Source organism: Lindgomyces ingoldianus, assembly GCF_010093535.1.
Source record: "Lindgomyces ingoldianus strain ATCC 200398 unplaced genomic scaffold BDR25scaffold_44, whole genome shotgun sequence".
NCBI lineage: Eukaryota > Fungi > Ascomycota > Dothideomycetes > Pleosporales > Lindgomycetaceae > Lindgomyces > Lindgomyces ingoldianus.
The window spans coordinates 339,414-365,767 of NW_022985205.1; the positions used below are offsets into that span (position 1 = coordinate 339,414).

General features: G+C 46.0%; 10 protein-coding genes and 1 non-coding gene across 11 annotated transcripts; 4 read left to right on the forward strand and 7 right to left on the reverse strand.

Moving 5' to 3' along the window:
- Positions 1-166: 166 nt before the first annotated feature.
- Positions 167-688, forward strand: BDR25DRAFT_242112 (uncharacterized protein; the record flags this gene model as incomplete). Its single annotated transcript, XM_033685775.1, has 1 exon — positions 167-688. The coding sequence occupies one exon, from the start codon at positions 167-169 to the stop codon at positions 686-688; it is 522 nt and encodes a 173-aa protein (XP_033541443.1).
- An 871-nt stretch (positions 689-1,559) lies between these two features.
- Positions 1,560-3,039, reverse strand: BDR25DRAFT_361439 (uncharacterized protein; the record flags this gene model as incomplete). Its single annotated transcript, XM_033696415.1, has 5 exons — positions 1,560-1,656; positions 1,715-1,761; positions 1,813-1,873; positions 1,941-2,064; positions 2,088-3,039. 5 exons carry the CDS (start codon positions 3,037-3,039, stop codon positions 1,560-1,562), a joined length of 1,281 nt encoding a protein of 426 aa, XP_033541444.1.
- Positions 3,040-3,168: 129 nt separating this feature from the next.
- BDR25DRAFT_361440 (uncharacterized protein) lies at positions 3,169-5,768 on the forward strand (the record flags this gene model as incomplete). Its single annotated transcript, XM_033696416.1, has 19 exons — positions 3,169-3,207; positions 3,239-3,270; positions 3,317-3,559; positions 3,602-3,623; positions 3,682-3,863; positions 3,897-3,921; positions 3,979-4,053; positions 4,083-4,138; positions 4,193-4,243; positions 4,321-4,369; positions 4,439-4,533; positions 4,614-4,645; positions 4,696-4,819; positions 4,922-4,992; positions 5,085-5,153; positions 5,216-5,291; positions 5,328-5,570; positions 5,622-5,632; positions 5,683-5,768. The coding sequence occupies 19 exons, from the start codon at positions 3,169-3,171 to the stop codon at positions 5,766-5,768; spliced, it is 1,581 nt and encodes a 526-aa protein (XP_033541445.1).
- Positions 5,769-6,586: 818 nt separating this feature from the next.
- BDR25DRAFT_296547 (kinase-like protein) lies at positions 6,587-8,290 on the reverse strand (the record flags this gene model as incomplete). Its single annotated transcript, XM_033688931.1, has 2 exons — positions 8,255-8,290; positions 6,587-8,196 (listed from the first exon to the last, which is right to left on the reverse strand). The coding sequence occupies exons 1-2, from the start codon at positions 8,256-8,258 to the stop codon at positions 6,587-6,589; spliced, it is 1,614 nt and encodes a 537-aa protein (XP_033541446.1). The 5' UTR covers positions 8,259-8,290.
- Positions 8,291-11,036: 2,746 nt separating this feature from the next.
- Positions 11,037-12,190, reverse strand: BDR25DRAFT_346623 (uncharacterized protein; the record flags this gene model as incomplete). The annotated part of the gene is made up of 3 exons (XM_033694161.1): positions 11,037-11,080; positions 11,210-11,914; positions 11,999-12,190. Coding segments are annotated over 3 exons (941 nt in total), but the record flags the coding sequence as incomplete, so codon positions are not given.
- Positions 12,191-12,539: 349 nt separating this feature from the next.
- On the reverse strand, positions 12,540-13,820 carry BDR25DRAFT_319123 (uncharacterized protein; the record flags this gene model as incomplete). Its single annotated transcript, XM_033691798.1, has 4 exons — positions 12,540-12,727; positions 12,786-13,148; positions 13,180-13,483; positions 13,611-13,820. 4 exons carry the CDS (start codon positions 13,818-13,820, stop codon positions 12,540-12,542), a joined length of 1,065 nt encoding a protein of 354 aa, XP_033541448.1.
- A 6,743-nt stretch (positions 13,821-20,563) lies between these two features.
- On the reverse strand, positions 20,564-21,977 carry BDR25DRAFT_380847 (uncharacterized protein; the record flags this gene model as incomplete). The annotated part of the gene is made up of 7 exons (XM_033697683.1): positions 20,564-20,604; positions 20,656-20,796; positions 20,855-21,323; positions 21,372-21,407; positions 21,464-21,608; positions 21,659-21,741; positions 21,792-21,977. 7 exons carry the CDS (start codon positions 21,975-21,977, stop codon positions 20,564-20,566), a joined length of 1,101 nt encoding a protein of 366 aa, XP_033541449.1.
- Positions 21,978-22,518: 541 nt separating this feature from the next.
- Positions 22,519-23,361, forward strand: BDR25DRAFT_361445 (uncharacterized protein; the record flags this gene model as incomplete). The annotated part of the gene is made up of 6 exons (XM_033696417.1): positions 22,519-22,638; positions 22,684-22,735; positions 22,768-22,870; positions 22,921-22,992; positions 23,078-23,109; positions 23,135-23,361. The coding sequence occupies 6 exons, from the start codon at positions 22,519-22,521 to the stop codon at positions 23,359-23,361; spliced, it is 606 nt and encodes a 201-aa protein (XP_033541450.1).
- On the forward strand, positions 23,077-23,165 carry BDR25DRAFT_t49. Its single transcript has one exon. It is a non-coding gene; the product is annotated as a tRNA-Thr (tRNA).
- Positions 23,362-23,447: 86 nt separating the features above from the next.
- On the reverse strand, positions 23,448-24,491 carry BDR25DRAFT_380849 (alpha/beta-hydrolase; the record flags this gene model as incomplete). The annotated part of the gene is made up of 1 exon (XM_033697684.1): positions 23,448-24,491. The coding sequence occupies one exon, from the start codon at positions 24,489-24,491 to the stop codon at positions 23,448-23,450; it is 1,044 nt and encodes a 347-aa protein (XP_033541451.1).
- An 842-nt stretch (positions 24,492-25,333) lies between these two features.
- Positions 25,334-26,345, reverse strand: BDR25DRAFT_361447 (uncharacterized protein; the record flags this gene model as incomplete). Its single annotated transcript, XM_033696418.1, has 8 exons — positions 25,334-25,419; positions 25,455-25,566; positions 25,595-25,736; positions 25,811-25,865; positions 25,900-25,974; positions 26,033-26,120; positions 26,156-26,216; positions 26,299-26,345. 8 exons carry the CDS (start codon positions 26,343-26,345, stop codon positions 25,334-25,336), a joined length of 666 nt encoding a protein of 221 aa, XP_033541452.1.
- Positions 26,346-26,354: the final 9 nt, after the last annotated feature.

Consider the following 26,354-nt stretch of genomic DNA (forward strand, 5'->3'; position numbering starts at 1 on the left):
CAACGATCGATGACTCAGGATGCCATAAACAGCCATTGTGAGGGATCCACGCGCCTTCGAAGGCAACGCCGTGCCCATGGCCCCAGCCCTCGATGAAGCCGATCCAGAGCTTCAAGCCCAGTCTTGTGCTTCGGAAGACGTGCTCAGCTTCCAGTCCCTGCTCCCAATGCCCGTCCTCACCTCCTCTGCCACCGTCCACTCCGGCTGCTGTCTCGCGCTCAGTGCACCGTTCCTCTCGCACATCCACTCTCTCCTTCCGCCGCCTCCGGACCTCATTCTATCTATAGGTAGTGGATTTGGTCTGCTCGAAGCGCTCCTCCTCGCCGCCGATCCACCTCCCAGCCTCGTGGGCATTGAAGTCCAGCCGAGCCCAAATCGCTATCTCGCTCGAGACCACCACCGAGAAGTCTATGGAACACGGGGTATACATGAGCTTGCATCCGAGGCTTCTGCATGGATGTTCATATATCCAAGGAGAGTAGGTCTAGTGGAGGAATACCTGGAGAAATTTGGGAATGGTGTCGTTAAGATAGTGATCTGGATTGGCCCGAGGGCTGATTGGGAGGACTACAAAGGTTGCTTTGCCGGTGCATGGGAGCTGCATGTCAAATGTGCCGACCAGATTGGTGGGAGGGCTTGGGAAGTAGTTGCGGTTGCTACCAAATCCAGGCATAGGAGCAAGTCCTAGAGCCGTGCCACCGCCTGCCTAGCTTGGCAATGCAACGTCTTGCACATGGTACTAATGTATGCTTCATTGCGCACGGCTTTCGTGCCCCCAATAAAGTGGCTCGTCCTCAATGACAAAGTTCTAACATCAATAAACCTCCCCCTACCTTCCTCTCCCCTCAAAATGGTGTCTCTATCAGTCTCAATGAACAATCACTTCCTCACATGGAGGACATCGAATGGGTCCCTCAATTCCCGCTTGGCCCAGTCACCTGACAAAGGCCAATGCGCCAAGCATTCATCGCACGTCACACATCCTACACTGAAACATAGCCCACCAATCACATCCAATGCGCAGATATGATAGCCTCAATATCTGCTTTTGGCATTGTTACTTCAACTCTACATTGACGCTTCGGTATGGCAGCAGCGGGCTTTGTCCTCTATCAACTGTACCACGTTGAGAACCCATAACTATCTCGCAGCAGCTTGGGACCATATCTGCATCATTCCAAAACATATCTTTCGGTACAGTGAAGGGTCCATGACTCCCAATAATACCGCCTGAAAATTAACTAACCGGCACGGGCAGGTAGCTGCCTGCTACAGCTATTATTCTAGAAGAGATTACTGTGGGGACGTGCCAGCCAAACCGCTCTGATAAAAGTCGTCAAATACAACAAGAGCCCAAATCCTCAGCATTGCAGTTCGGGGGCTCTGCTAAAATGGAATTGACATCGTCAGATGGGTGCTAGAAGGGGCTTCTGTGCTTCGCGTGGAGACTCATTGGTTTCTTAATTGCTGTTATGCTCCTTTGCCTCAATTATTTCACTTACTTCGCTAATCGAAAGGTCCTCTCACTTCTAACCCTAACCCCCTGCAGCCACTCGGGTCTAGAATTCGAGATCGTAAGTGACAAGTCTATGATTTTCATTTTGCGATTTGGTTGGGCTTAGCGTCCCTCTTCTAGCCTTAGATGCAGATGACGAGCTCGCTCGGTTTCATTTCTTCCACTTATTTTTAACATATCGTCTAGCTTAGTCTTCACTGTTGAATCAGCTTCAACTCCCTGAACCTCATGTCAATGAGGCTTAGCTTCGCGCTTAGCCATCATAGTCTAGGCTTAGAAAAGGAATGTCATGTTACTTGGTACTGGTTTTTTGTGTTTTGTTGATAGCTTTCTTGTTCGGTCAATGCAAAAAGTCCACTTGCTACTACCAATTAATTCTCAAAGCCATAGGCCAGAACTCAAATCCAAAGAAGATATCCAGAACAAAATGCCAGAACAGAAAGAAAAAACAAAAATAGGGAAGTTGTCGCCGTCACCGCTCTCGTTCACAAACTCCTCAGTCATTCCCGCCTTCGCCTCCTCCTCCTCCAGAACTCTCTGCAGCACCGCTAGTCGCGCGGTCAGAAGCCACAGGGATACCCGGGGCAAGACTCCCCTCCCCCATCTCCCGCAAACCAGTCTGCAGCTGTAGGAAACTGCTTAACCCACTCGGGGATAGCAAGCGGAGCCACAGAACACTTCACCCCGTTCAACCCCACTTTCCCAGCACTCCCAGCCACCAAGTCCCCCTCCCTCTCACAGACTGTTCCGCCAGCGGGCCCAGAAGCTTGCGGAGAGGTTGGCAGAGACACAGGATGCTCGATCGACCCTTTCCTCAAACCCAAAGGGGAGAAAAGGGGATCAAACCTCCTACGCTCCAACAACCTCTCTAGTTGCTCCACACGATCCATAGCGCAGTTCTCATAGCCTATACCGCCAGTGCAGGGAGGAGGGATGATTGCTGATGCTAAGATTTCGAGGTCGGCAATAGTGAGTGCGATTTCAGCGGCAGTGAGGAGGTCGAAGGTATCGTCCTCGCTGTCGTCCTCGCCGGAGCAGGGTTTCAAGACGGAGATTGCGAAGGCAATGATCGCCAAGTAGAAAGCGACGCAGACAATAAGCTGGAATGCCCAGGGTCCCCATATCCGACACACTGTCGCCAGGAGGCCGAAAGCCGCGCCCAAATGTGCACTGGCTTGCCCAATACATTCAAATACAGGATAAGGGAGTCGAGCGACTGGAGCCCAGTAAACAGATCCCGTGTACGCAAACCAGGCGGCGTTCTCATCCAGGATCCAGAGAATGGAAGCGATATCAAGAGCGATAACCGCGTAGCAAAAGGCGGCTAGGCCGATAGAGCGGCACAAGACGCGAAGGTGGTAGGTATGGTACGTGACAACTAAGAGACACACGACTGTGTACAAAAGGGCGTTTGTGAAGGTCATATCCGCGTCCGAGAGGGCTAAAAGGGAACTGTATGCTCTGGCAAAGAAATCCTCAAATAGCGCAATGAAGTAGTTGATTAATGACAAATCGTTGGCCATAGTCGTCGGATTGCTCACTGTAGTCGTTCCAGATAAAATAGTTGGTGTTATTGCAGCTGAGAAAACCCGCCAGGTGAATTTTGAAAATAGCTTGCGGCGGAGCTTTCGTTTGCGTTTCTCGTTGAGGTGATGTGCAAAGGTGAGCTGGCAGTGAAAATTATGCTTGTGGTCAAACAGTCACCGCGCTCTCCATTGCTAGTCATTTTTGGAATTCCAAACTCTAGGCTTGAAGTGAACACACTTCATTCACTCACTGTGATCCGCATTCCCTCCCTAGGGTTCCCATATCTCACGCAATTCCTCCTGTCGTTCTTTCCTACCTTTTTCTAGTCAAAATCAAAGGAGCTCCCTTTCACAGTGTCCCGAAATGCAGAACCCACCACCCAATTAAATCGCGCGTGCCGAATGATCATTTGGATGCATCCATCCCGGAAATTATATCAAGGCGTTGTTGCTCTCAGGCCATGATCCGGACGGTCTTGGATGCTTCCAAGCGATATCTACCTTCAACACCAGTGCAGTATTGGCTGCGTTAGGCTGGAAGGATAAACGGCGCGCAAAGTGAATGTTGCGACCTCACGATGGTACGACGGCTCTCTAGTTTTAACAACCTGAAGAGCTTTTATGAAATGGGCCATGTAGACTTGGAGTTTATTTCCTCTTGTTCAGTCAGGTGTCGTCGTGGACTATTACGTCTTCAATAAGCCAGCATCCATCCATCATTACAATATTGCCTTGATCGGAGGAAGATATCGGCTCTTAGGCAAGCGATATCAGGCAGATTCTTCTGTCAAAACACAAATTCTGCTGAGCCAATGCTTCTTGTGAAGAATTAGATCACAGATTGCGCAGCAAAGCATAGACAATGAAGAGCTTCCACAGGTGAAAAGCTTTGGATTCCAACTTGCCTCCTCGATCGCAGGCCCTTAATGGATTCAGATACATATTTGCTATCTCATTAAGATAAAAACCACAATTCTCAAGGCCATACATTTCACTCAGATATTGCTGAGGGTTTGCTGAATGCGTAACGCTACCGATAGAGAACCACGTCCAACTACTCCATAATATTCTCTTGCCAATTTCGGCTTAGCAAGCAGTCAGCAGTACGGATAGTATGCTGCTGTTTTTACTCCCTGTATTCTCAATACAGCCGTAAGATATCAGATAGCCGTACCTCACACTATACCGTATACAGTAATACGTGATAGACTCTAGGTAGGAGGAAGGCTAATTAGCAGCCGTTTTCTATCGCACGATTAGAGCCGACGGATGATAGAGGGTATATGAAAAGGTGCGAGTTATCAATCAGGTGGTGAGAACCAAACTAGTCGATGAGCAAAGGTGTAAGGTCTAGCCTCAGGAGCTTGGAGGGGCTCCGAGCTAACTATATAGTGAGGACCAAAAGACGCTAGTCTCAATAAAGGAAGGCGTTAGTATTCAAAGGGCGAGTACTGCTGCGCTGACTCACATTGAGGTGAAGCACTACGTCATGTGACCTAGTTTCACTCGCTCCAATTGTCACGTGCGACATTTTCTAATGCCATGTAATCTTATTGTAATATCGTTTGCAGTTACGGAGTTCTCCGAGCTCCACTACCTGCTTGTATTCGCCAATCACTAATGCCTACCCTGGTTATATGCTGCCTAACTGAGCACCACTCTGCCAAGCTGACTTCTTTGCATATATAGACCTTTATGTACACCTTTCAGCAATTGGCTTAGTTCTTCATGGCTTTGGCACTGCCAAAAGCTTCACAGATTCTCTTTTCATCGTCCAGTGAGGAAAAGAGTACGCAGATTGGTAACTTTCGGCATCACTTATGGCTATAGTCTACCCAAACTTGATTTGCAATATCTGTGCCGCGGATGCATCAGATAGCCCTCACTTTATGTTCTTACCCCAAAATTCGGAGGGCCTTTATCCACAGTTTGTAAATCCCTCCCTTGATAGTCATGTTGCTCTATGCTTTGCCTTTGTTTACTGATTCTAGGGTGAAGGCTCTAGCGCTCTAATTAACACCTGCTGTGGGGTTCTTTAAAAGTGGCTTCTATATCCTCGCACTGTATACTTCAAGGAGCGGTAGGTGCTCTGGAAGTGCCGGGAGAAAGATGTCGCCAAAATCTATCTAGATGACCTTCCCCTTGACATGTTGTCCTTCTTCACACGGATCAGGTACGGTACTTCAGATGAAAATATCGCGAACAACAAAGATTATACGAATTTTGCGGCACACTTCGTTCGGTCTAAAGTGGCAATGACCTATACAACTTGCCACATTTGTTAGTGACAGACCCATCGCTATTTCCTCCATTTTGAAGGTCATTGTGAATATTTTACAAGGCGAATATGTCGTTGGTATGTGGCACCATCCTTTGGAGTGTGGGCTGCTTTGGTCGGTTCATGGAAACCGGATAGGGAACCCACCGCAACCGCAATCTCACGCTCAAGCTCGACGCTTTCCATCAAGATTTTCAAAAGTAGAACCCGAGGGTAGTCCTGGATTGCTTGCCAGCGATAGCACATACAGGTGTTTACAGATACATCTATATATTACTATTGGAGCTGGAAGATAAGGAAGAGCCATCTTTCGTCAAATTGGGCATGCCCATCGACGATGATCATGGGTTGAACACGTGAAGGAGACATTTTCGACTATATTGTGGGAGAAGACAAATTTCATTGCGAAGTGTATTGGGACGACTGTCACTTGATACTCATCGTCTAATTGGACCTCGTGGCCATGCATATCCTCTTGTTGGATGAAGTAGTATCAAGGTTAGAAATCTACAAACATGTCCAGTTTCCACGTGATTCAATTTATTCGTTCATCGTGAACATCTAAGATATCCTAATTGTAAGCTGGGTGGGTATAAATAAATAGATGTAGAGAAGTTTAGCACTTCAATCCGTGCAATTTGGCCCATTAAATGCTTGAAAATACAATCGACACGCAACAATGGGGTTGTGTGTCTAAACAAGGAAACCTCGGCTTCCAGGAAAAAGTTTGGCTGGGCGAGAAATCGATTCGAAGTCTGGCATCAGCGAGCCAATTAGAGACTAGAGATCTAAGGCTCGACTGACTCTCGAAACCTCAACACCGGCCGTGCTTTCTGTGCATCTCTGCAGCATCACATATTTACACAAGTCAAACTAATCAAGCCTCGGGAATCTGGCTTAATTGTTACCAACTCTGCTCCACACCTCAGTTCAATGACGACCGTATATGTTCTCATGCTAGTTAGCTGTCGAGCCTGTCGACTGCAAGTCCGTAAGTCTCCTCGCACAAGAGGGGCCTTGAACCTGTCTAGATATCTGCCTTCGACGGATTTGTAGCTGAATACCCACATCTGCCCTCACTACGCCTGCCTCCCTCATACGCCTCCCTAGTGCGTCGCCACACTATTTGTCATCACATACTTCTGCTCGATTAATGCCTTGAGAAACGTTAGAGACGAAAGGAACTTAGAGTCCCACGAGGACTCCCATGCGGGACGTCAGATCAGCGTAGGGTTCGATCATTATGTACAACAATCCTTTCAAGTCTCAATCGACTTCTTCACGATCTCGGAATGGCCAGCCCGTCCGAAACGCTTGGATATCCTCCTCATCCCCTTCACACTGTAATCGAATCTCTTCCTCTAAGTCTCCAAGCTTCTTCTTTGCTTCCTCATAATCCTCATTTCGGACCCACCCTTCCTCAGTAATATTACAAACTCTCTTCCGCCACTGCTCCACTGCTACACTCATCTTCAGCCAGTCGTCCTCATTCTCCGAGAACTGGTCTAGTTCCATTTGATCAAACTGTACCGGGCACTTAACACTCTTAACATCGGGCAAGTGCTCCCAGAACTGGGCTGTGCGCATGATAGCTCCTTTAAGTGTTATGAGATTTCCTTCCCACTGACGGCCGGCCCTATCTACAAGCATTTGACGACCGAGAAGAAGGGGGTCACGTAGGGCCGCGATGTGGTGCCGGTTGAAATGGCCGTTGAGCACACGGTAACTGAAGAAGAGGAGGCGTCGACGATAGAGCTCGCACACCGCCGCTTTCTCTTCCACTTGCAAGGATTCCAAGTCCTCCGGAAGCTTAGGTTCCACTAACTCGGGGGAAAGCTCGTCGTCTGGATTCTCGAATGCGCGAGGATAGCCAGCGGCGAGGAGCTGTGGCTGGATGATGGCGTGCTGCCAATCGATAAGACATGAAATCCGACCGGTCTCAGGCGTTATGAATATGTTACTAGGAGTGAGGTCAGGGTGACGAAGAGTAGGCTGGTTGAAGGGATGTGCGGGATCTTTTGGTAGCAGGTGTGGTGTCAACAACTGGTAGCACTCCAAAAGCCTAAGATGGTCCCCTGGACGTTGAATTCCTAGTCCTAAATCGTTGTGGGGGAAGTCGGGCTTCATCGGTTTGCCGTAACGCTGTGTCCAATCTATCTCTTTTTTTGCTATCGATTGAAGATATTCAACGTGGTTTTTCCATGGCCCACGGTTCAACTTTAGGCTAGCTCTTCTACCGTACCAGAACATATAGTCGGCAATAGGCCCGATGCAAAATTGATTTGCTTCTGTAGCATGTTCTTCTGTGTCTAGTGGAGCCTGTAGACTAGATGGAATATCCTTCTTAAAGTACAAACTACCTGTGGCACTGAATGGAATCTGGAAAAATTTTGTCTCAAGTTCAACGAAGCTATGCGCGAGTCTTCGTATCTCAAGGTCTTGGAGATTTACCCATTTAGATGCGAGGCAAACTCCAGGAGCTTTCTCCATGAGGATATATTCAGTACCGACAGGATTCTCCGCCGTTGCAGAGTAGCTATATACTTCTGGGACAGGTATACCTCTCAGCCGAAGAAACGCAAGAGTGGCGGCCTCGCTGGCGGTGGCGAAGTATTCCGGTCGGGCTATGTGGTATGGGATCTTGGCGATCAGCTCGAAACCGTTCTGCAGCACAAGGACAAAGACTCGATTGAAGCCTCCCTCGGCTAGCTTTTTCATGCTGATGACCTTGCCATGTTTGTTGTTAACAGAGGCTTCGGCTGCACGTTGGAGAGCTTCGACGTTGAACTCAACATGACGTTCCTTCAACCTCACGTTCTCGTTGAACAGATATCGACCGGAGGTGTACGAGAATAAGGATGCATTATCAGTGGTATCTAGGTAGGCAAGTTCATGTAAACAGTTGTCAGTGAGTTATAGTAAAGCGTTACTCACCCATTCCGGATGCTAAGGTCTGATGTGCTTTTCGTGGTATGGAGGTTGACAATAATCTTCGGACTACAGAGTGAGCGGAGGGTTTGATAAAAGGATGTATACTAAATTTAATCAGCTGACGCACGGTCTCGCCTAACGCACGCACACACTAGATTTTGCTAATTTTTAACATTATTACAACTCTACTAATATAGACTGTATTAAGGACGCGCTAGCATATTTAAAATTGCTAAAACTAAAAAAATTAATTAATATTACTATAATAGCTAAAAAGTATAGTGTTAAAAGAACTAGGCTATTAAAGCGTTAGCAAGGCGTCTAGGGCTCTTGTGCAGAGCAGTATAAAAACTAACAACTACTTAATAAGTAATAAAAGAAGAAGCTTATAAAGTATATTAAGCAGCTTTATAAGCGTAGCCTACTACTTATAAGGTAATAGCTACGCAATTTTGCTTTAAAACTTTATAGTAAAGAAGTAGAAAAAGTTTAGCTTAATTACTTTCTTTAATAGCATTAAATCTCTCTAGTTACTTACTAGACTTTTAGCCTAAATTAAGATAAAAAGTAAGCTAATTTAGCCTTTAAATATAAGCTCTATTTTAAGCTACTACAGTAAAAGATTTAGAAGTACAAGATAGAGCCACAGCATATGTATAATATAAATAAGAAAGGCTTTTTTATTAGTATACTATTAAGAATAAAGCAGATCTTCTCTAGGCAGAGATATAAAAAAGGTAGCCTTAAGTAAGCTATATAGGACAGTAATTATAAGTAGATAACTTGTATAGCTTATATCTATACTAACAGCTCTATGCTCTTTTTAGGCCTTATCTACTAAGCTAGCACTAGTAACATCTAAGATAGCTAGTTATAAAATTTTAACTTAGCAGTACATAAGTGCTTCTTTACTTTATCTTTTAGTAGCTAAATAAATAATAATTTAGGCCTACACTAGCTTAAACAGCTGTTTAATAAATAGATAAAAAAAAAGCTTATTAGGTGTATAAGCTATTAATTTTAGATAGCTATAAATTTTATGTCTTTATAAAGTTTATTAACTACTATAACTAGAATAGGATTTTGCTAGCTATTTATCTACCTTATTTAACTTATACACTACAGCCTTTTAATATTAGCTTGTTTAAGCTACTAGTAATAGCTTATTTAAATAAACTAGCTAGTTTTATGTATAAATTAATAAAGTTTATAGCTATTATAAAGTAAGACTTTTTTTACCTATTTAATAAAGCCTAGTAGACTTTATTTACTAAAAAGAATATACTTTCTAGCTTTAAGGCCTGTAGCCTAGCGCTATTTAACTCTAAAAAAGTCTTTACTTAATTTAGTACTACTAGTACTAGTAGACCTTTTTCTAGTAAGAGCTTTTAGTTAGCTCTTACTACTTAAGATTAGAGACATATAAACAAGCTTTTATATAATGTAGTTAGTAATATCTCTAACTAGTAAGCTAAGTAGCTTAGTAATACTATATATAGTCTTTTAATGCAGGTTATAACTCTCTAGATAAAGAATTAGGGCCTTATAAAAGCTTTAGTTAATAAAAAGAAAAAGTAAAAGCATAGTAAACTTTTTTTACTTATAGCTTCTAAGCAGTACTATAGTAGAGCTATATTCTATAGTCTTAGAAAGGTTTAATAAGCATATAATTAATAAGTTAAGAAGAAAGCTGCTACAAAGCTTTTATGTTAATAAAAAAATAAAAAGACTAGGCGTAAGAAGGCTAAAAAGCGTAAGAAAGCTTATATAGCTAAGAAAAAAAAGTATATAAAGGCAGCTACTAAGAACGCTTAACTATAAAAGGCTAAAGAAAAAAAGCTTTAAAAAGAAAAAAAGTAACTAGCTAAAAAGGCTAACTGCTAACTTTAAAGCAACATTAAAACTTTTAAAAAGGCTAAAAAGACTACACAGCCTATAGCTAGTAGGCTAGAGTAAGTAGTTAAGGATTAATTAATTGTTAAAGTAGTAGGGCTGCTATGTAAGCAAAATTGCAGAGGCAGAGCTATTAAGCTTCCTGCACACTTCTGCAACTAGCTAGTAGCCTTAAATTAATTGCTGTAATTAGCTTCTTAATCTACTAAAAAACTAGGCCTATATTCTATTTATATGTTGCCCTAGAGCTTTAAGTCGCGGTGCCGCTGTACGGCAAATTCCGTGCGTCAGGCGAGACTGTGCGTCGGCTGATAAAATTTAGTAAGCGGGACGTTGACCGGGCAATGCATTTTGTTGGCATTATCGACGATGATTGCGAGCGGCAAAGACGAGGGCAAACACACACTGATTGACGCCGCGAGAAAGCTTGGGCCTCAATGACTCAGCAATAGCGCCTTCAACCTTGTCACCGTCATCTCTATTATTCACTGTACATCTTGCCAAGCCTTTTCTCTTATTGGTTTAAAAAAGCGCCGGATTAATGTCTTATTGGCCTATAAAACTTTCCACCACTTTTGCAAATATTCTAGATTTTTAAGGCAAATAAATATATTTTACTAGGTCTATTACTATATTTTAGATATTTTAATGCAATATTATAATGCTGTGTTCTGTTGTTAGTGGGCTAAAGTTTGCCCCTTTCTTACTGTTCACAGTTTTAAGGTGTCGCCAAGCCGGAATCGGTGTGTCGGCGTCTGTATTCCGGTACTACAGCATGTCTTCCCAGCCTTACTGTAAGGAGAGCGAAGCTGTTAGTTTTATCTAACTGTAATTAGAACAAAATACCGTATTTGATATTACCACGAAAAAGAATGGCGGCTATTGACATGCGCTAGTGCGAACCTTTATCAGCTCGTAGATTCTGGAGGTGAAAAGCTAAGAATGTAATAGAGTGTGACACTGTGTTTAGTGTTGGAAATTTCTAACCCCTCGTAAGGTTTTCGCTTTAATTTGCGCCGAAAATGGAAAGATCTATGATATCGTAGAACTATATCTCAGGCTTACCATACTGTTCTGATGATTCTTCGATGTCTTCCTCTTTATCGATACCATACTTTTTTTTCAATACCCTTCGCCTCTCACGTCGGCCTTCCTCCCAGTCATATACAAGGCTCCTCATCTTAATCTCATCATCAGGGAAGTCCACTCCAAGGGCCCACTCAAAACGAGCATGGAGAACAACCTTCTTTACGCATCCAGCTTCCTGCAACTGTTCCTCAAACAATGTTGAAAGTCGCTTCAGCGGACTAGGATTGTCGTTATTGATGGGAATTAATTCTTCAGGTCCTCTCACTTCTTCTTCACGGACCGGCGTTATCCAATAGTCAAGAAAGACATAGACTCTAGCAGGAGCGCTTGATGACGGGATGACGGAATCGATGTCATGGAGAAGGAAGCCGCGTGCCGGTGGGCCGTACACGGCAAAATCGCCGAGAATTCGCCGCGACGGCCACATTCCTCGAATACCACGAATTCGTGAAAGTTCTTCTTCTTCTGATTGCTCATTTACCGAGGGAGAGGTTCGAAAGTAGGCTATTGTGATGCTCGGCCAGCAATGGTGAAGATAAAGTTGAGGGTAGGTAAAATCGTCGTCGAATTGCAAAAGGGAGGTGACCGGAGGCGTGAGCGACAGTATGGAAAGCTTCTTCCGCAGGGATCGATAAATTTCAGTCTCTCTTTGCTGATCGTAGGCTTTCTTAGTGCCCCATGCTAGAATCATAATCCATTAGTACAATCGGCAATTTATACTTTCGTCCGCTTTCTGCATCGAACGAAAGAGAGGATGAACTGTACATGTCCAAATCCACAATTTACTCTCTTCCTCTAACACTCGGCCCCAATGAGTATCCTCATATCCCTCGAAGTCATGCCTTGCCCACAAAGCACGCAACACCTCCACCCATGCTATGCTAGGTAGTGTTCCAGGGCTATGGATGTCGTGGACTACGGTAAGAGTAATCCACTCGCAGATGCGGTTTGCCATGAGGACTTGTCTTTGAGGAAAGAGTAAGGCAATAAATTTGGGATATCAAGTGAGATTCTTCGCCACATACGCCACAGGGAACAAAATCACGTGAGAACCCGAGCCCCGCACGGCGAGGTAGGTCCACCTTTTGCGATGTAGGATTCACCAATCATAAAGTCACAGAACAAGTCAAATTGCATTCACTCTTTGAACCTTGACCTACACTGCAGGAATGTAACAGTATAAGTTACTTACTTCCAACCCATTTCATCCTTAGCATATTTCTCCATCATAGCGCTCTGCTTCCTCACTTCTGGAAATTCCTAAATATGTCGTATGCTGCTTGCTCTTCCGTAGTTTGCCTCTCACTTATGCCTTCCTAGCTGTTCCATCAGACCAATCGTAAAGCTGCTCATATCCACCGTTGGGGTTGTTGTCGTCTATGAGGACCCTCGCAGTGCTCAGCCAGAGTGCATAAGCGAAGTATGCGTATGCTTCTGGTAAGTGACTATTGTCGTTTTTGAGTCTTATTGACTTGAGAACATTTTCTACGCCATCTGAAAAAAAAATTAGAGCCAAACTTTCTCTGACTCCCTTCTCCCCGAGTTCACGTACAGCAATCCTGGATTCCGGCCACATGATCGGGAGAAAGAGAAGTTCCCTGGACCAGGTGGACGAACTCATGGAGCATCGTTAATGACCGCGGTTGTCGTTTTATAATTCTGTCACGGACCCTCCTGTCGCCACTCGATTCGTCGGAGGTGTGGAAGCATTGTGCGTTTTGACTCGGATGACAATCACCGACGAAAGAAATCTCACAAAAGCTGACTGTGACAGTTCCCGGAAGACTACCATCATCAGTTACCGCAAGCGTACCATGGTTGCAATAATGCCGCGGGTCTGGCCCCGGGGGGCGATCACTGGCAGACAAGAAGAAATATCTTCTAAGATCGTGAACCCAGTACGCATAAGTTGCCCCTACACCAAAGAAACTTCAGTTGCGACTAACCAAGGGTTAAGATTGTGAGGCCCTTACATCCGCTACCAGATTTCTGGGATAATCCTGGATCTTGGCTGAAGTCGTTTGGATCATGAACGTTCTTCTTCACCGTCTGACCATTCACGACTTTCTCTTGCTCGACCCCGTTTACGTCAAAAACGGATTCTGTTTCTGCTGCCCAGTCCGTGTTGCAATAGAGACGTCTTGAAAAGCCCACAGGCATCCGGTTGTTTACCACCCGATTGAGATTACCGAAAGTTGCTAACCAGTTAATTACACTTTGAAGGATGGAGCTACCACATGGAATACATGCCTACTATTTCGCCCAGCCTAGCCTTATTGTCACCGGCCAGTGGACGGTTATTCGCGTCAAATTCGATTCCGAAATATCCCCTCAGATTGCGCCGCACTTGGAGTCCATCAAAATCGTTGTCGCTCACTTTCTTGAGCCCATCATATGCGTGCATAACGAGCTTCGTGGTATCTTCCCACCATTTTTCCAATGTGTCAAGGTAAGGTATCGCCTTGCCTAAGTTAGGGTCGTTATACGTTCTTGTGCAGTCGCCGCTGTGGTCACCCCCACTTTGTAAGCCCTTGACAATGAATACATCGCTGAGTTTGGCACCCTGAGGGCCAGCTGCAGATGCCATATTGACCAAGCATATTGTTAAGGAGAAAAAAGTTAGGCACCCGTATTTGGGGAGAGCTGTGAGCATTATGCCAGATTTTAGATTGAATGAAAAATAAAGGTCAAATGAGAAGATAGCCTGGAAGGAAATATCTTCAAGCAACGACTTTCGTACTGCTATTTATACACGAGTGCACATGAAGGTGGAATCCGGACCAGCACCGGACTTACAGAAGTGTACAGACAGGCCACGTAGACGAATCATTCTTCTATTCAGTCTAAAATACACTCAGAGTGTTTCGATTCTACATGCGTGATTTGTTTGGAAAGGATGCATCAAATGGTGAGGTGTTGGGGGTGCTGTGCCATACTTTGCCTCACCCACTTCGCGAATGCGGCGTACGACACCATATTTTATCAGATAATTCGACATACCAGGCGAATTCGGACTTCACATTTGACCCCCAACCCATGAATGGTATCACCGTGCCGCATTTAGCGTAGAGAAATATCTTGTGGATTTTCATGTGGCGTAGATATTCTCAACTTGAGGCCTTTTTGAGGGTCCGTTCATGTAAAAGATTACCGAAGGGATATATAGAAACTCCAAAGGAAACGGGGTGTGATGTACGGAGTCAGGCTAAAGCGGGTACACTCTATGAGCGACTAGACCATTGCAGAGTAGGCTGAGAAACCGAAATCTGGGAGTTCAGTAGGCGACGCGGCATAGCTCTTGAGAGCCCGGGGCCAAATGTGGGGAACCTTGGAGCAAATGATTCACGGAGCTGTGAGGAATATAGCGTCGGATGTTACTTCCTCAATCCTGTTCTTTGCAGCGGTCCTCGGAGTCTTCAGTGGGATGATCATGAGCCATCAAATTTCCACATGAAACGGGGGCTTATCCTTCAGAACGACAATGACACGTTGTCTAGCATCACGAAAGATAGTGGGAAGCTTTATTTGTGTCAACTGCAGAATATTGACTCTGGGCATTGTTGGGTCGTAGTTATAATCGACACCTCCAGGGTTCATCTCTTCGAAATGACTTCTCAGCTCATTCTCCTTCTCTTTAGAAACTGCTCCCCTTCTTTCGATTTCATGGCACGTTATTTTTTGTTTCTTCTTTTTAGTGTGGCTTTGATAGGCTCTTCATTTGCCTCACCAGTACACCTTTTTCATCTTCAAGCAATCAAGAAATCTGTCCTTCCGCTAGAATGTACATCGACGTCAGTCCTTGTAAACACGAACGAGGTTCAAGCATCAATCATTCGACAACAGGAATGGAATCTTTGCTCATACAAAAGTTCACTTGCTTTGCCGACTGGATCTTGTTCTTCCTTTGGCAGAGATTTCATGACACCCTTCCTTACGACGAGCGAATTCACGAACTCCGGGTCGGCAGGACTTGCAACCTTTATTGCAACTTACATCACCGATTACATAACCTTGACTGCTCCTGCTTTGGTTACTAGCTCGGGTTGTAATGGAGCAGTGGAAATATTTACTGTTGGTGAATTAGGCCAAGGCAAGTACCTAGAGTGGATATGTCAGCAACTTCTATTGATTCCTTAAAGTGTGGTCGGCCTGGGGGACTTCGTTCAGTCATCTGCCGCTCCCAAATGAGCCTCCAGGACCTCCAGTATGCACCCATTGCGGTGGAGGCGGTGCCTTGCCCACTTCAACACCTCTGTATGGTCAGCCCCCTCAATCCGTACAATGCACAGACACCGTGCAGAGCACAACTAGCATTTCTGGATTCAGATCACCAGTACGGCCATCCGATTTTTCGACGGGTAAAGCTTCGCCTACCGCCCCAGGTGGCCCGGGCCCGGCTCCAGGGTCGATATCCTTACCAGGAATTCCAGAGTCCTCTCCCGGCTTGGAGACCACTCTGCCCGTTTCATCTACGGCAGTTGGGGCTCCAATTCAATCCACCTCAATCCAAGCTCCTGCAACAGTGATTGTTCGATCATCCAACTCTCCTATAGCGTCCAGTACAGCCCCCCCCTCACCTTCTTTATCCACCACGTTTGCTATTGGACCATCATCTAGAACTATTCCAGCATCAACGCTTCAAACATCGGATTTAGTTTCCACTAGTCTTACGGTTGTGGAATCTCCAGCACCAGGCACAACGAATAGCATAAGCCCGCCTTCTTCGTCTACCGAAAACTTGCCTCCATCTTCTCCTGGTCCTGAGACCTCTCAATTAGGTAGTTCTACTAGGTCTGCTTCAGATCTACCGAGATCTTCTTCATTAATCAGCCTTAGCTCACAGCATTTATCAAGTGGAACACTACCAATTTCACTAGAGAGTTCAAGAGCAATTTCGACCGTTGTTACTGTAACCAGTGCTCTTCCCCCATCTTGGTGTGGAAGTGCATCTCAGCTATCTACCACTGGTATATCCAACGTAGTGTCTACAATTATGGACTCGTCTTCAGGGCCGGCGGCTCCAACTTCGATATCCTCGATAGATTCTTCTTCTTCCTCCGTGGGATTTTCTTCAATCTCGGCGATTGACTCTCTTTCGGTATCCTCAATATTCGGTAGTTCCCCAGCATCGATCATCAGCTCGCTTCCGAACCTTCCCAGCCAGTCGGATAGCTTCCTACTCACAAGCCATTCCGAAACCCAGACCACCATAGATGCAGGCACTGTGACACATATTCTCTCAGAAAGCGTTACTCTGACTTATTCGAATTCTGGGATCTCGTCATCACCCATGAGTGGGATACAGGGGGTTTCAGACACCATATTACCATCACCCTCCGACACCTTGGTCTTGACACCCTCAAGTCTTAGTGGTCTTCGTACTTCGGATGTCCTAAGTGGTTCTGGTGGTTCCTCGAATGTTACGTCCTCCTCAAGTTCGCTTAGAAGTTCGGGCACGCTATCACCGCCTGTTTCGGGTACGCTAACTCCTGAACCAAGCTCCCAAGCAACTCTGCCGCCAACCATGCCGACCGTTGGCCCAGTTATTACTGAGCCTATTACTCTCTCAGACGGACAAGTGACAACTAGCGAGATTATTGATATTGGAACATGGGTTACCCCTCTTCCCTCTGGGACACTTGACCCATCAGGAACAGAAGCTTCCTCTAGTGCATCCGCTCTGCAAACCCAAATCAATAACATCCTCCCCCGAATCGAAGAATGGATCAAACATCCCGAAGATCAAAATCTTGATGGCGAAATCGAGAAGGTCCTCGAAGATACCGGGTTCTGGGCACTATTTTTCTGGGGAAGACTGATCAAGCGCGGTGGGGATGACGAGGATGATGGAGGCGGGAGTAAATGCAAAGATACCAATATCTTCAAAGCGCTCATCAAGGCAGTCAAATGTGTTGTCAACAAAATGGAGGAGATTAAGATGAAGATTAGAGCGAAGAACATAGATATTAAAGTCGAACTTAAAGCCCTCCAGCTTCTCATCGGCGGTAGCGGTGGTGGTGGGGGAGATCCTACTGATCCAGACCCTTCAGGATCAACCGTAAAATCGACGACGACGACATCATCAAGCAGCTGCTCTGCTATAACTACATCAGCCTGTAGCACACAATGTATTGAAGGGGGGGGCGCGTGTCAGACAACATGCACGTCAACTTATACGGGTTGTACGGTCACTGCTACTGGATCAGTGTCGACCATCACTCTCGCTCCTGGCCTCTACGTCGACCACATGGTTGACAAACAGTACAAATTTGAAGAGGGTCTTCCAGAAACGGACGCTAGCAAGCTCTATGATGACATATACAGCTTCATCAACAGCAACTTGCCCACATTTATACCGTCCAACGTAGTCTTTACAAATCTTCCAACTCTACCGACCCCGACTCCGACTCCGACTCCGACAACTCCACCAGCACCTACGCCGAAGCCTGTGGACGGCGGAGATTTAACATGCGAAATTGAAAGAACCGATCAAGGGAACACCGAATTCTGGATGACGTTAGGAAGCATGCAGTTAGCCCGAAACAATTTCTGCGACTGGATGGCGGAGAAAAAATACATCATTAACGGATCAAGGCCCGGACCCGAACATGCGGTGTACAATTGGGGTGATCACATGTATGATCCGGTATTTATCGGAGTGTACATGAACCCAGCATGTTCGACCTTGATTGATTTCTCAAGGGACCCGAAGGAGAGTATAGAGAAGTGCAAGAAATTTTTGAACCAAGCCATTGACGGATGTAAGAATATACTTAAGCAATTTCTCTAGCTCTGGCACTAACGGTAGTCCCAGGTAACGTTGCTTCGAATGGATTTAAGCATTGGAAGCTTGGTGGTAAGTATAAGCACGAATGTATCCAATGGGAGATAAGGCGCGACACATGGCGCACTGCCGAGTACACGCAGCATGAGGATAGCTACGAACCCCCTCCAATCTGTGAACAAACAAAAGATTGTAATTGCCCAGCTGACAAACCGGATGTCGTATGCTCGGGTGGTGGGGTTGGGCCTAAACGGTGCACTTGTCTTATGTCAGGAGGAAATTTGATCTAAATTGATGCCTGGTTTGATGCTTGTACGGCGAATGAGGTATTCGGCAGCACTAAGAATGGAGTTAACATGGGTGGAAGGAATGGTTCTGAATACTGTTCTTTTGCACCGGTAGTCCACCCGTAGATGCCGTTCACCGCTGAAATTATTTCTTAAAGAAAAATGCGAAGGTTATGAAAGACGGGAATCTACAAGAACCCAAAGCTCTCTAGGTACTTAATAATGCTGTCATATGTAAGAATCCTAGGCGAAGGAGCCCTAATTGACTACTAGTAATTCCATGCCCCCATCATCCGTCAGCTATCTAACTAGCCCTGCGATAGTACCCGCAGTGGTAACTAGCATCTCCGCCCAACAGAAGAAGCCAGTTATCTATCTACTCGGCTGCATGGTCTTCTGTCTGTTTTCCCTCCTATTTGTTGCTCATGCACTCAAACGTTCTCAACTTTGCAGGTAGTGCCTTGAGTTTTCTAGTCTCGTCTTCATCGCATAAGGGACAAAAGCTATTGTATATATGCTTTGCACTATTTCTCTAATAGATACCTTCACCCTTCTACTGCTCTTTCTTTCGAGTCCACTGTACTGAACGATGATCAACTAGCGGGCATCTTATTGTCTCTAAACGGCTCTCCAAGCCGACCACCTAATTTCACGCCACAGGGAGCTGATGTACCCATACATTGAGCGATATTCCTGTACAACTGCTCTAAATCTTTGTAGGCTCCCGGAGCTCTTCTATGGGGGTTGCACAAATTCTACTAAAATATAGAAGCTAGGCAGCCTACCATACCATAGAGCGAGTAGAGAGAGGGCGCACACGTGAAGGAGCCCATCCTAGCCGGCTGCCATTCAATGAGATTGGCGAACTTGGTACAGTCGCTTTCGACTTTGTCTTAAAGTTCAGGATAGGAACACGAAACTTCTACGCCTTAAAGAAAATCTACCTCGACTCCTTCTGGGAGTGTGCACACATACGTTGTATATGAATATGCGAGGTAATGGTCAAGAAGGAACTTCAACACTTGTATTTAATTAAGACGGGGATATCGTATGAGATCAGACATGGAAAGATAAGAATTTGTGATAACCACAAACCTGTACGAGATGAAACCTGCAAGATTTCGTACGGAGCTACAAGTCTTTGCCAACACCAAGAGACCCTAATATTCACAGGAAAGCATTTGCGTATTGAGTATGTATCCTGACTTTCACTCGTGGAAAAAGAGCGAGGCATTATGATATTAAGCAAGCAAACATTCACTGAATCAAGGAACAGTCGCCGCTGATGACTTTGGCCTTGAAATTGACTTGACTGCCTAGGGACAAGCTATTACTATTGATACCGCACAAGGTACAGAAAAATAATTTGCACCGGGGCATAGAGCGAGCGCCACCCACAAAGAAGACCAATGTTTGGTCATGGTATGTGTTTTTTGTCAAGATAAATGCAAGCCTGATGCTAGCTATTGAGTGGCGGTTTCCGGACAATGAGTTTCTATCGCTAGAATATGGGGCCAGCTTGGGGCAGCCGCATTACATCTGTTGTTGTGAGGCTTCAAGTCAAAATCTCATTGCTGATCTTTACGGCGGAATGTTTACACTAGATGAGATGAAAGCGTGTCTGCTCTAGACCTTGTGAAAATATTTGTCGCTAGGGTTGAACGGGCAGTAGATATGTTCTTCTACCTAGGTTTCTTTTGCTGGAAATGATCCAAGATGTGATAAAGTCGGGTGCAGAAATGGTGGTTGAATCGCACTGCATCTCTCTTCAAGTATTCTAAGACTAGGTCCTTTTTAACTTCTCGCGTGTTATTTGGTATGAGCCTCCGGCTCCAATGCTCAGGAGATAGCGGCCTATGAGCACGGCAGGGATACCCATTTTTCATGTCAGATTCAAAATATACAACAATAAGGGGTATTATACGTCTTTAGCCTGAACCTTTTTCTTCTTTAGGATTGTAATCCTAGTGAATATCCACGCAATATTCGCGAATTAAAGTACTTTTCATGCTTCTGGCAAGAAATAGCATGACGAGCGTAAAGTGACCCAGAGAGAAGTGGCTGTGGCCGGGACATCTAAAGTACACTTGTTCTCTCTTATCAACACAAGTGAAGTACTAATTTTAGGGGAACGAGTTCCCAATATAGCAATTCAAATTGTGCCACTAAAGGCTGTAATATCGTGTGATGTTACAGTGCATTTAAACAACCTTGGACTGTCTGACTGAGTTTTATTAGCGAAGCATACTAAACCAAACCCTACAAGATCGCGTTTCCGTTAATGTGAGAACTGACACCACCTGACGATATATTAGATGGCCGAGCTTTGATCCTAGAGGTAAGGGCCATACCTGGACAGTTCGCAGGTGCAGACGAGAAGAAGAAGAACCACCGATTCTTCTCTCGACACTTCGCGGCAAGTTTCTCGAGATCTAACATCTCCCCGAGTGGCATACCCCACAATGCTAGAATATACTCGTGCAGGTGATAACCTATTGTGCCATCTTAGTTTGCACCAGTGAAGGTGGGCTGCGGTGGCGGTTCACTTACTCTCGTGGGTGGGCCACGCCTCGAATGCGGGTGCATCACCCGCAACAGCAGCGAAATAGCAGTCATGAAGCCAATCTAAAATCTTCTGCTCTTGGCTTAATCCTGCATATCGCTGTCCGTCTTCACCGTCCTTTCCGCTTCCATGCCTCAACGCTGCCTTTGTTCGATCATCAGGAGACTTCGCATCATATGCTTCCTTCCACCCGCTGCGTACGAAGAGCATGTCTCCAATCTTGATGTCCCCACCCTGAGCCGCAGGCCGAATGTCAATGCCTTGATCCTTCCCACATTGATATAACTCTTCCCACGAAATGGGGTAGTAGTCATATGGGTCGTAATTGATACCTTTCTTGTGAGCGTAACCTCTGTAGTCTAGAAGAACGCCTCGACCTGCGATACCGTGTTCGGCCCAGTGGTGCATGGAGCATTTGTGATTTGCACTTGGACCTAGAATGTCAGAGCCCTTGGTCTACGACTGTGTCAGCATGTACAGTAATGGTGGCTGGTATCCGTTTACTCCATTGTAAAAAGTTCCTGTAGACAGGTGTGCAAACTAAAATAACTATTAGCAAAGGTTACGGCACCAGAATCTGGAACTTATTCCCGTACGTGTCTGAAGCCATCCCATTGCGTGCCGCTCTGGGTGTTCATGTGGTAAATGTCATCATAAGCTAAGTTCTCTGCAAGAACCTTAATCTCGTGCTTGAATATCTCACGCCCAAAGGCAGGCTGATTTGGGGTGTCGAGGGGAAGACTAATTATTGTTGGAGCGAAAACAAACAAGCTTCTAGATACACCACTTACTTCACAGGAATGATCTCGCCTGTCCTAATCTCTTTCGACGCAGCGGCGACTCGAGTCGGAGTGAGAAGGTTTATCCGGCCGATCTAAAGTTCACTTAGAATGCTGTCTATCGGACGAAAGCCGCAACACGCACGTAGTCATTATCTCCCCACACCCAGGCAGCCTCGGGTGGAGCTCCGGGGATCTCAGGAAGCTCCTTTCGCGTTGGAAACTTGGTGCAATCCGGGTCCCAGGGGATAGTAGTAGCGGTCTTGTTCATTGTTAAAAAGTCCTTAATTTGCGTTAACCTCTGGTTCGCAGTGCTCTTTTGATCCGCCATGATGTTAGTCTTGAAGTCTCTTATATTTAGTCCGGATGAATGGTATGGGATAGCAGTGGGAATGACGTTCAAGCTTTAATAGGGTTATAAACATTCGCGAGTACCCCGCGAAATGTTTTACGCACTATGATGCCCACCCCGCATTTCTAGCAGTGGGTGAATTGCGCTCAATTCGCCGAGGCATGATGGTTGCTTGCGACGCGGCGCTCTTCTGACAGTCGTCCGATGACTCGTTCAGCCAATCGTGACCGTCAGCACCTGCAGGCACCAAATGATAAACGCTGCGCTCCATAACGAAGATGTGGACGCGATGCTAGGCCTGGTGAGCGATGCTGTTTGAGAGGGGAGTGGTGGTGCAAACCCCGCGGCTTTGGGATCGCGGTGCTGAGCTAATCTTAACTTAGTCCCTTTATCGCTCGAGAATTTCAGCACATCCTTTATTCACCTATATTCTCTTGTATCTTTATAATTCTCAAGAGAGGGTTCTCGAGCAAGCCGAGACAAATCTATTGCAAGCATTTGGACACTTATTAAGCTGGACATGGAAAAGCTATGCTACAGGGAGATATCCCCAGGGCCTAAGTGTCCGCTCAGCAGGAAGTCACACCTCTTTCCAACTTCAATAATGACCGCACTTACATATCAGCTCAGATGGCTTCTTGTTTCTGATTCGGGCTAAATACTCCAAATTCTGACACTGATCAAGCAGAGGTTACGTTCTTCGCGTGCCATAGCCTCTCTCTCTTCCAAGATTACCTGTTGAGGTCCCTTCTTCAGATCTATGCATAAGTGCTTGATCTGGTAGACTTCTATCAACAAATGAATAATATTTTGCTTCATCTTGATATTCATACAAACAGAGCATTTGCTCTCCCCAACCCGCCAAGCCAACAGTTCGCCCCACCCACTTCTGCAAAAGCTATTTATAACCCCGCTTTGCTAGGAGGATGACTCATATACCTCGTTGCCACACTAACCACCACTCCTACCCTTCTTCCCACTTACCACTTGTCGGGTTTGAAAAAACTTTTTGTTGCGTAAGCACAACTTTACGCTATAACTATTTAGAGGCAACAATTTTAAAATTCGACATATTACAGCCCGCTTGGCTTAGTGGTACAGCGTCTCACTCGTACGGATCATGTGTGTGTGATGAGAAGATCCTCGGTTCGATTCCGAGAGTGGGCATTTTTTATTTTTGCACTTGGAAGTGATTGCGACCCTTACATTTTGGCTTGCACTGAATATTTTATTGGTTTTGGGGGTTGGTGTTGAGTTCGGGTGCTGGGAAGTCGAGGTGCAAGTTGTGGCTTGCGGGGCTGGGGCTGGGCACGTGATGCACTTCTTTTTCATGTATCTATTAAAGGGAGATTTAGGATCATAGAACAAGGCGCATTCCTTGATTTATACGGAAGCTATATGCATTTTCAATGTCCTGTCATGTCCAATCGAGGTGGCTTGCAGAGCCCATTACTTGCTGTCATATGCATACTCATCCAAACCATTCTCCTCTAGAAAAGTATCCAACAATGCCCCCACTTTGGCATTACCTAAATCTGCAAACGGGATATGCGTATTCCCCTTCAGCCCTGCATCATCCCTCAACTTCAAAACTGTCGCATTGCCTCCATACTGATTGATCAGCTTAGCCGCAAGCCTCGACTGCCGAACATAGTCCCACGACTCATCACGGTGATCGCCCCACACAAATTGGATCGCGGATAGCTTTGCTAGTTTCTTAAATTGCTCGAGCGGGACGACATAAGGGCCGAAGCCACCGCGCCTGGCTGTGATGTTGACGTTGTCGGGGAAAACGTAACCGATGCTTTCGTAGGCGACGATACCTTTGATGTTGGTGTTGTTGGCTTTCACAGCCGTCATCTGGGCGCGGAGACCACCGGCTGAGTTGGTGAGATAAACGATGTTGTCGCCAATCTTGCCTGAGTCGGCTGCGATGGAGGCAGCGTCCGAGTGCAGCTCTACGTTTTCGGTGGTGTCGATTTCGACGTAGCGAGCGCTAGTTGCTTGCTGCCAGGCGTAATTATCTTGGGTCGGGAACTGTACGTCGGGCCACCAGTTCATGTAGGAGGGGCCAAAGTTCCAGGAAATGAAATTGAGACGGTCTCCGTAGTAAGGGGTGTAGTTCATAGGCACGCAGGGCCAGTTTGCGCGTCCCACTCGAGGACCATCCCATAAGTACACGGGGTAGTTTCGACGAAGAAACATGTCTTTGTAGCCTTCGCCACCATCCCATCGGTTCTGCCATACTTGAGAGCTGGAGCTGTGCCACATGACCAGGCTGGTCTTTCGTGGTCGCCAAGGAATGAAATACTCCATGTATCCATGATCGCAGGACAGTGTTCTATTAGGGGAGGCGGGACTGCTCACAGTCTTTCCACCAATTTCGAATCCTCCAGACTTTGCTAGCATTATTGGGCTTTGGGGTCTTGCATCCTCTGAGTGAACACCATGGCTAAGAACATGGAGAAGAAGAATGGCGAAGAAAGCCCACATGATGCGTGATTGAATGAGAGCGAGAGAAAGGAATCGAAGTGTGAATGATAAAGGTAAATGAAGGTTTCCACTTTGGTCCTACCAGTGCATCCGAGGCGTTGCAAGAAATAAAAAATCGGACAAGTGGATCCAAAGCATACACATACCATTGTTAAACGTGAGTACGCTAGAAGCTGTGCGGTCAGCGAGATAATTGCCGGGAGTCGATGTGCCGAGCAGAGCTTACCAATGCTGGGCAAGTGGAGTAGACAATCCTAAGAGTCGATCTTTTGACTCGGATGAAGGAAGTCGGTATTCCCGTCGATATACAGAGATGGTCAATATAGGTGCTGAAATAGTCGAGGCGTGCCTGTTCTGCCATCTTTGTGGACTCGGAACCAAAATTGCTTCTTTCCTGGAGCTTTCTTAACAATATCTTATACGTGGCCACCAACCCAGCTAACCAATGCTTCAGACAAGAGGTCTCTTCCTACAAGAACCATTCCTCCGCTCTATCTCAGTGGTGGTGCAGAGGAGGCCCTTAATGTCGAAGAATGTGCCAGTAGCCCACCCCACTGTAAGATGCTTCTAGTATTCAAGCGCTGGAACAGCTGTCAACTTGTGGGGCTGGTATAAAAGCGGCCAAGAACAGTTGGTGTGAGATGGTCGCATCTTGAAAAGGAAATGACAGGGGATCCCAAATTTCTCTGAAGTGCCAGTAAGACGCTACACTTGAACTGGAGCCATGATTCGCTGTCCTGGCTCGCTAGGCAACGATAGAGGCGTCGTAAGTGGTGGATCGATCCTTAGAAGCTGGCATTCATGGTGGAGTGTGTGTGGAAGTAGTTCGTATTTTTGCCATATTAGTAGGCGTCATTATTCCCCCATCCAAATTCAGCCGCCGGATAACTTCCGAATTCAAGTATCGCAAACGTATGTCCGGCGAATCCTTGTGTCATTTAGCGTTCTTCTCGAAGTAAACACTCGCTAAAGCAACGGCTGTCGGCGAATTTCTTTCTGGGACTCGGAAGAGCGGGTCACATGGGTCGATGAAGGTGGGTGTTGGAGTTTTAGGAATCCATTCGGGTGTTAACGACTTTGCTCTCCTTTCTACCGTAGAAGACCCACTGGGCCACCTTGATTAGATCGTCGTTTCTCTCCCATTTTTCTGGTTTCAACGTAGCTGGACATTGTTGGGTGGAGTGGACGCAGTTGTTAAGAGGCTTTGGAATGTGGTTGAGGGCGTTATGCACTCTGGTTACGGCTCTGGTTAATTTCCTGTGACCCTGTTTAGGATTTCTTGTCCTTAGTAGATTTCTCGTTGAAGGCAATGCGTGGACCGGTATTGTATTCTGAAACACCGCGCTTCAAGGAACTCGTAGGCCAAGTGGAAAACTTCATTGATTGTGCTATGGGGACTAGAATTAACCGAAGCGAAAAGCCGAAACAACTCGCTCAGTAACTTCCGCTCTTGATTTCATATGTTCAGTAGGCGAAGCGAACCCTGCAACACAGACAAGGCAGTTCCAATTATAAAGGAAGCCATCGGGCTGAAAACCCACGGCGCATGGAAACTGAAGGCTGTCCACAACATAGGATGTTTGAAGCATATAGCTCTTTCAAATGTTGGTGGTCTAACTCAGTATTGCGCTGCGCGATCACCGATCTATATATTATCTTCTTACTGAGCGCCAGCCATTAAAGATTCGTAGTCTGGGTTTCGACGCCGTCTGGAATTCCTTCAGTCTCGGTCGAGCATCATCAAGCACTCGCCTTTCTACTAAGAGGTGGCGTCTCTGCACCTGAGTGCAAAATAACAGAAAGTCACGGTACTGAATGATCATAAGCATCAAATATCCCCTCAATCAAGAGCATCTATCTAAG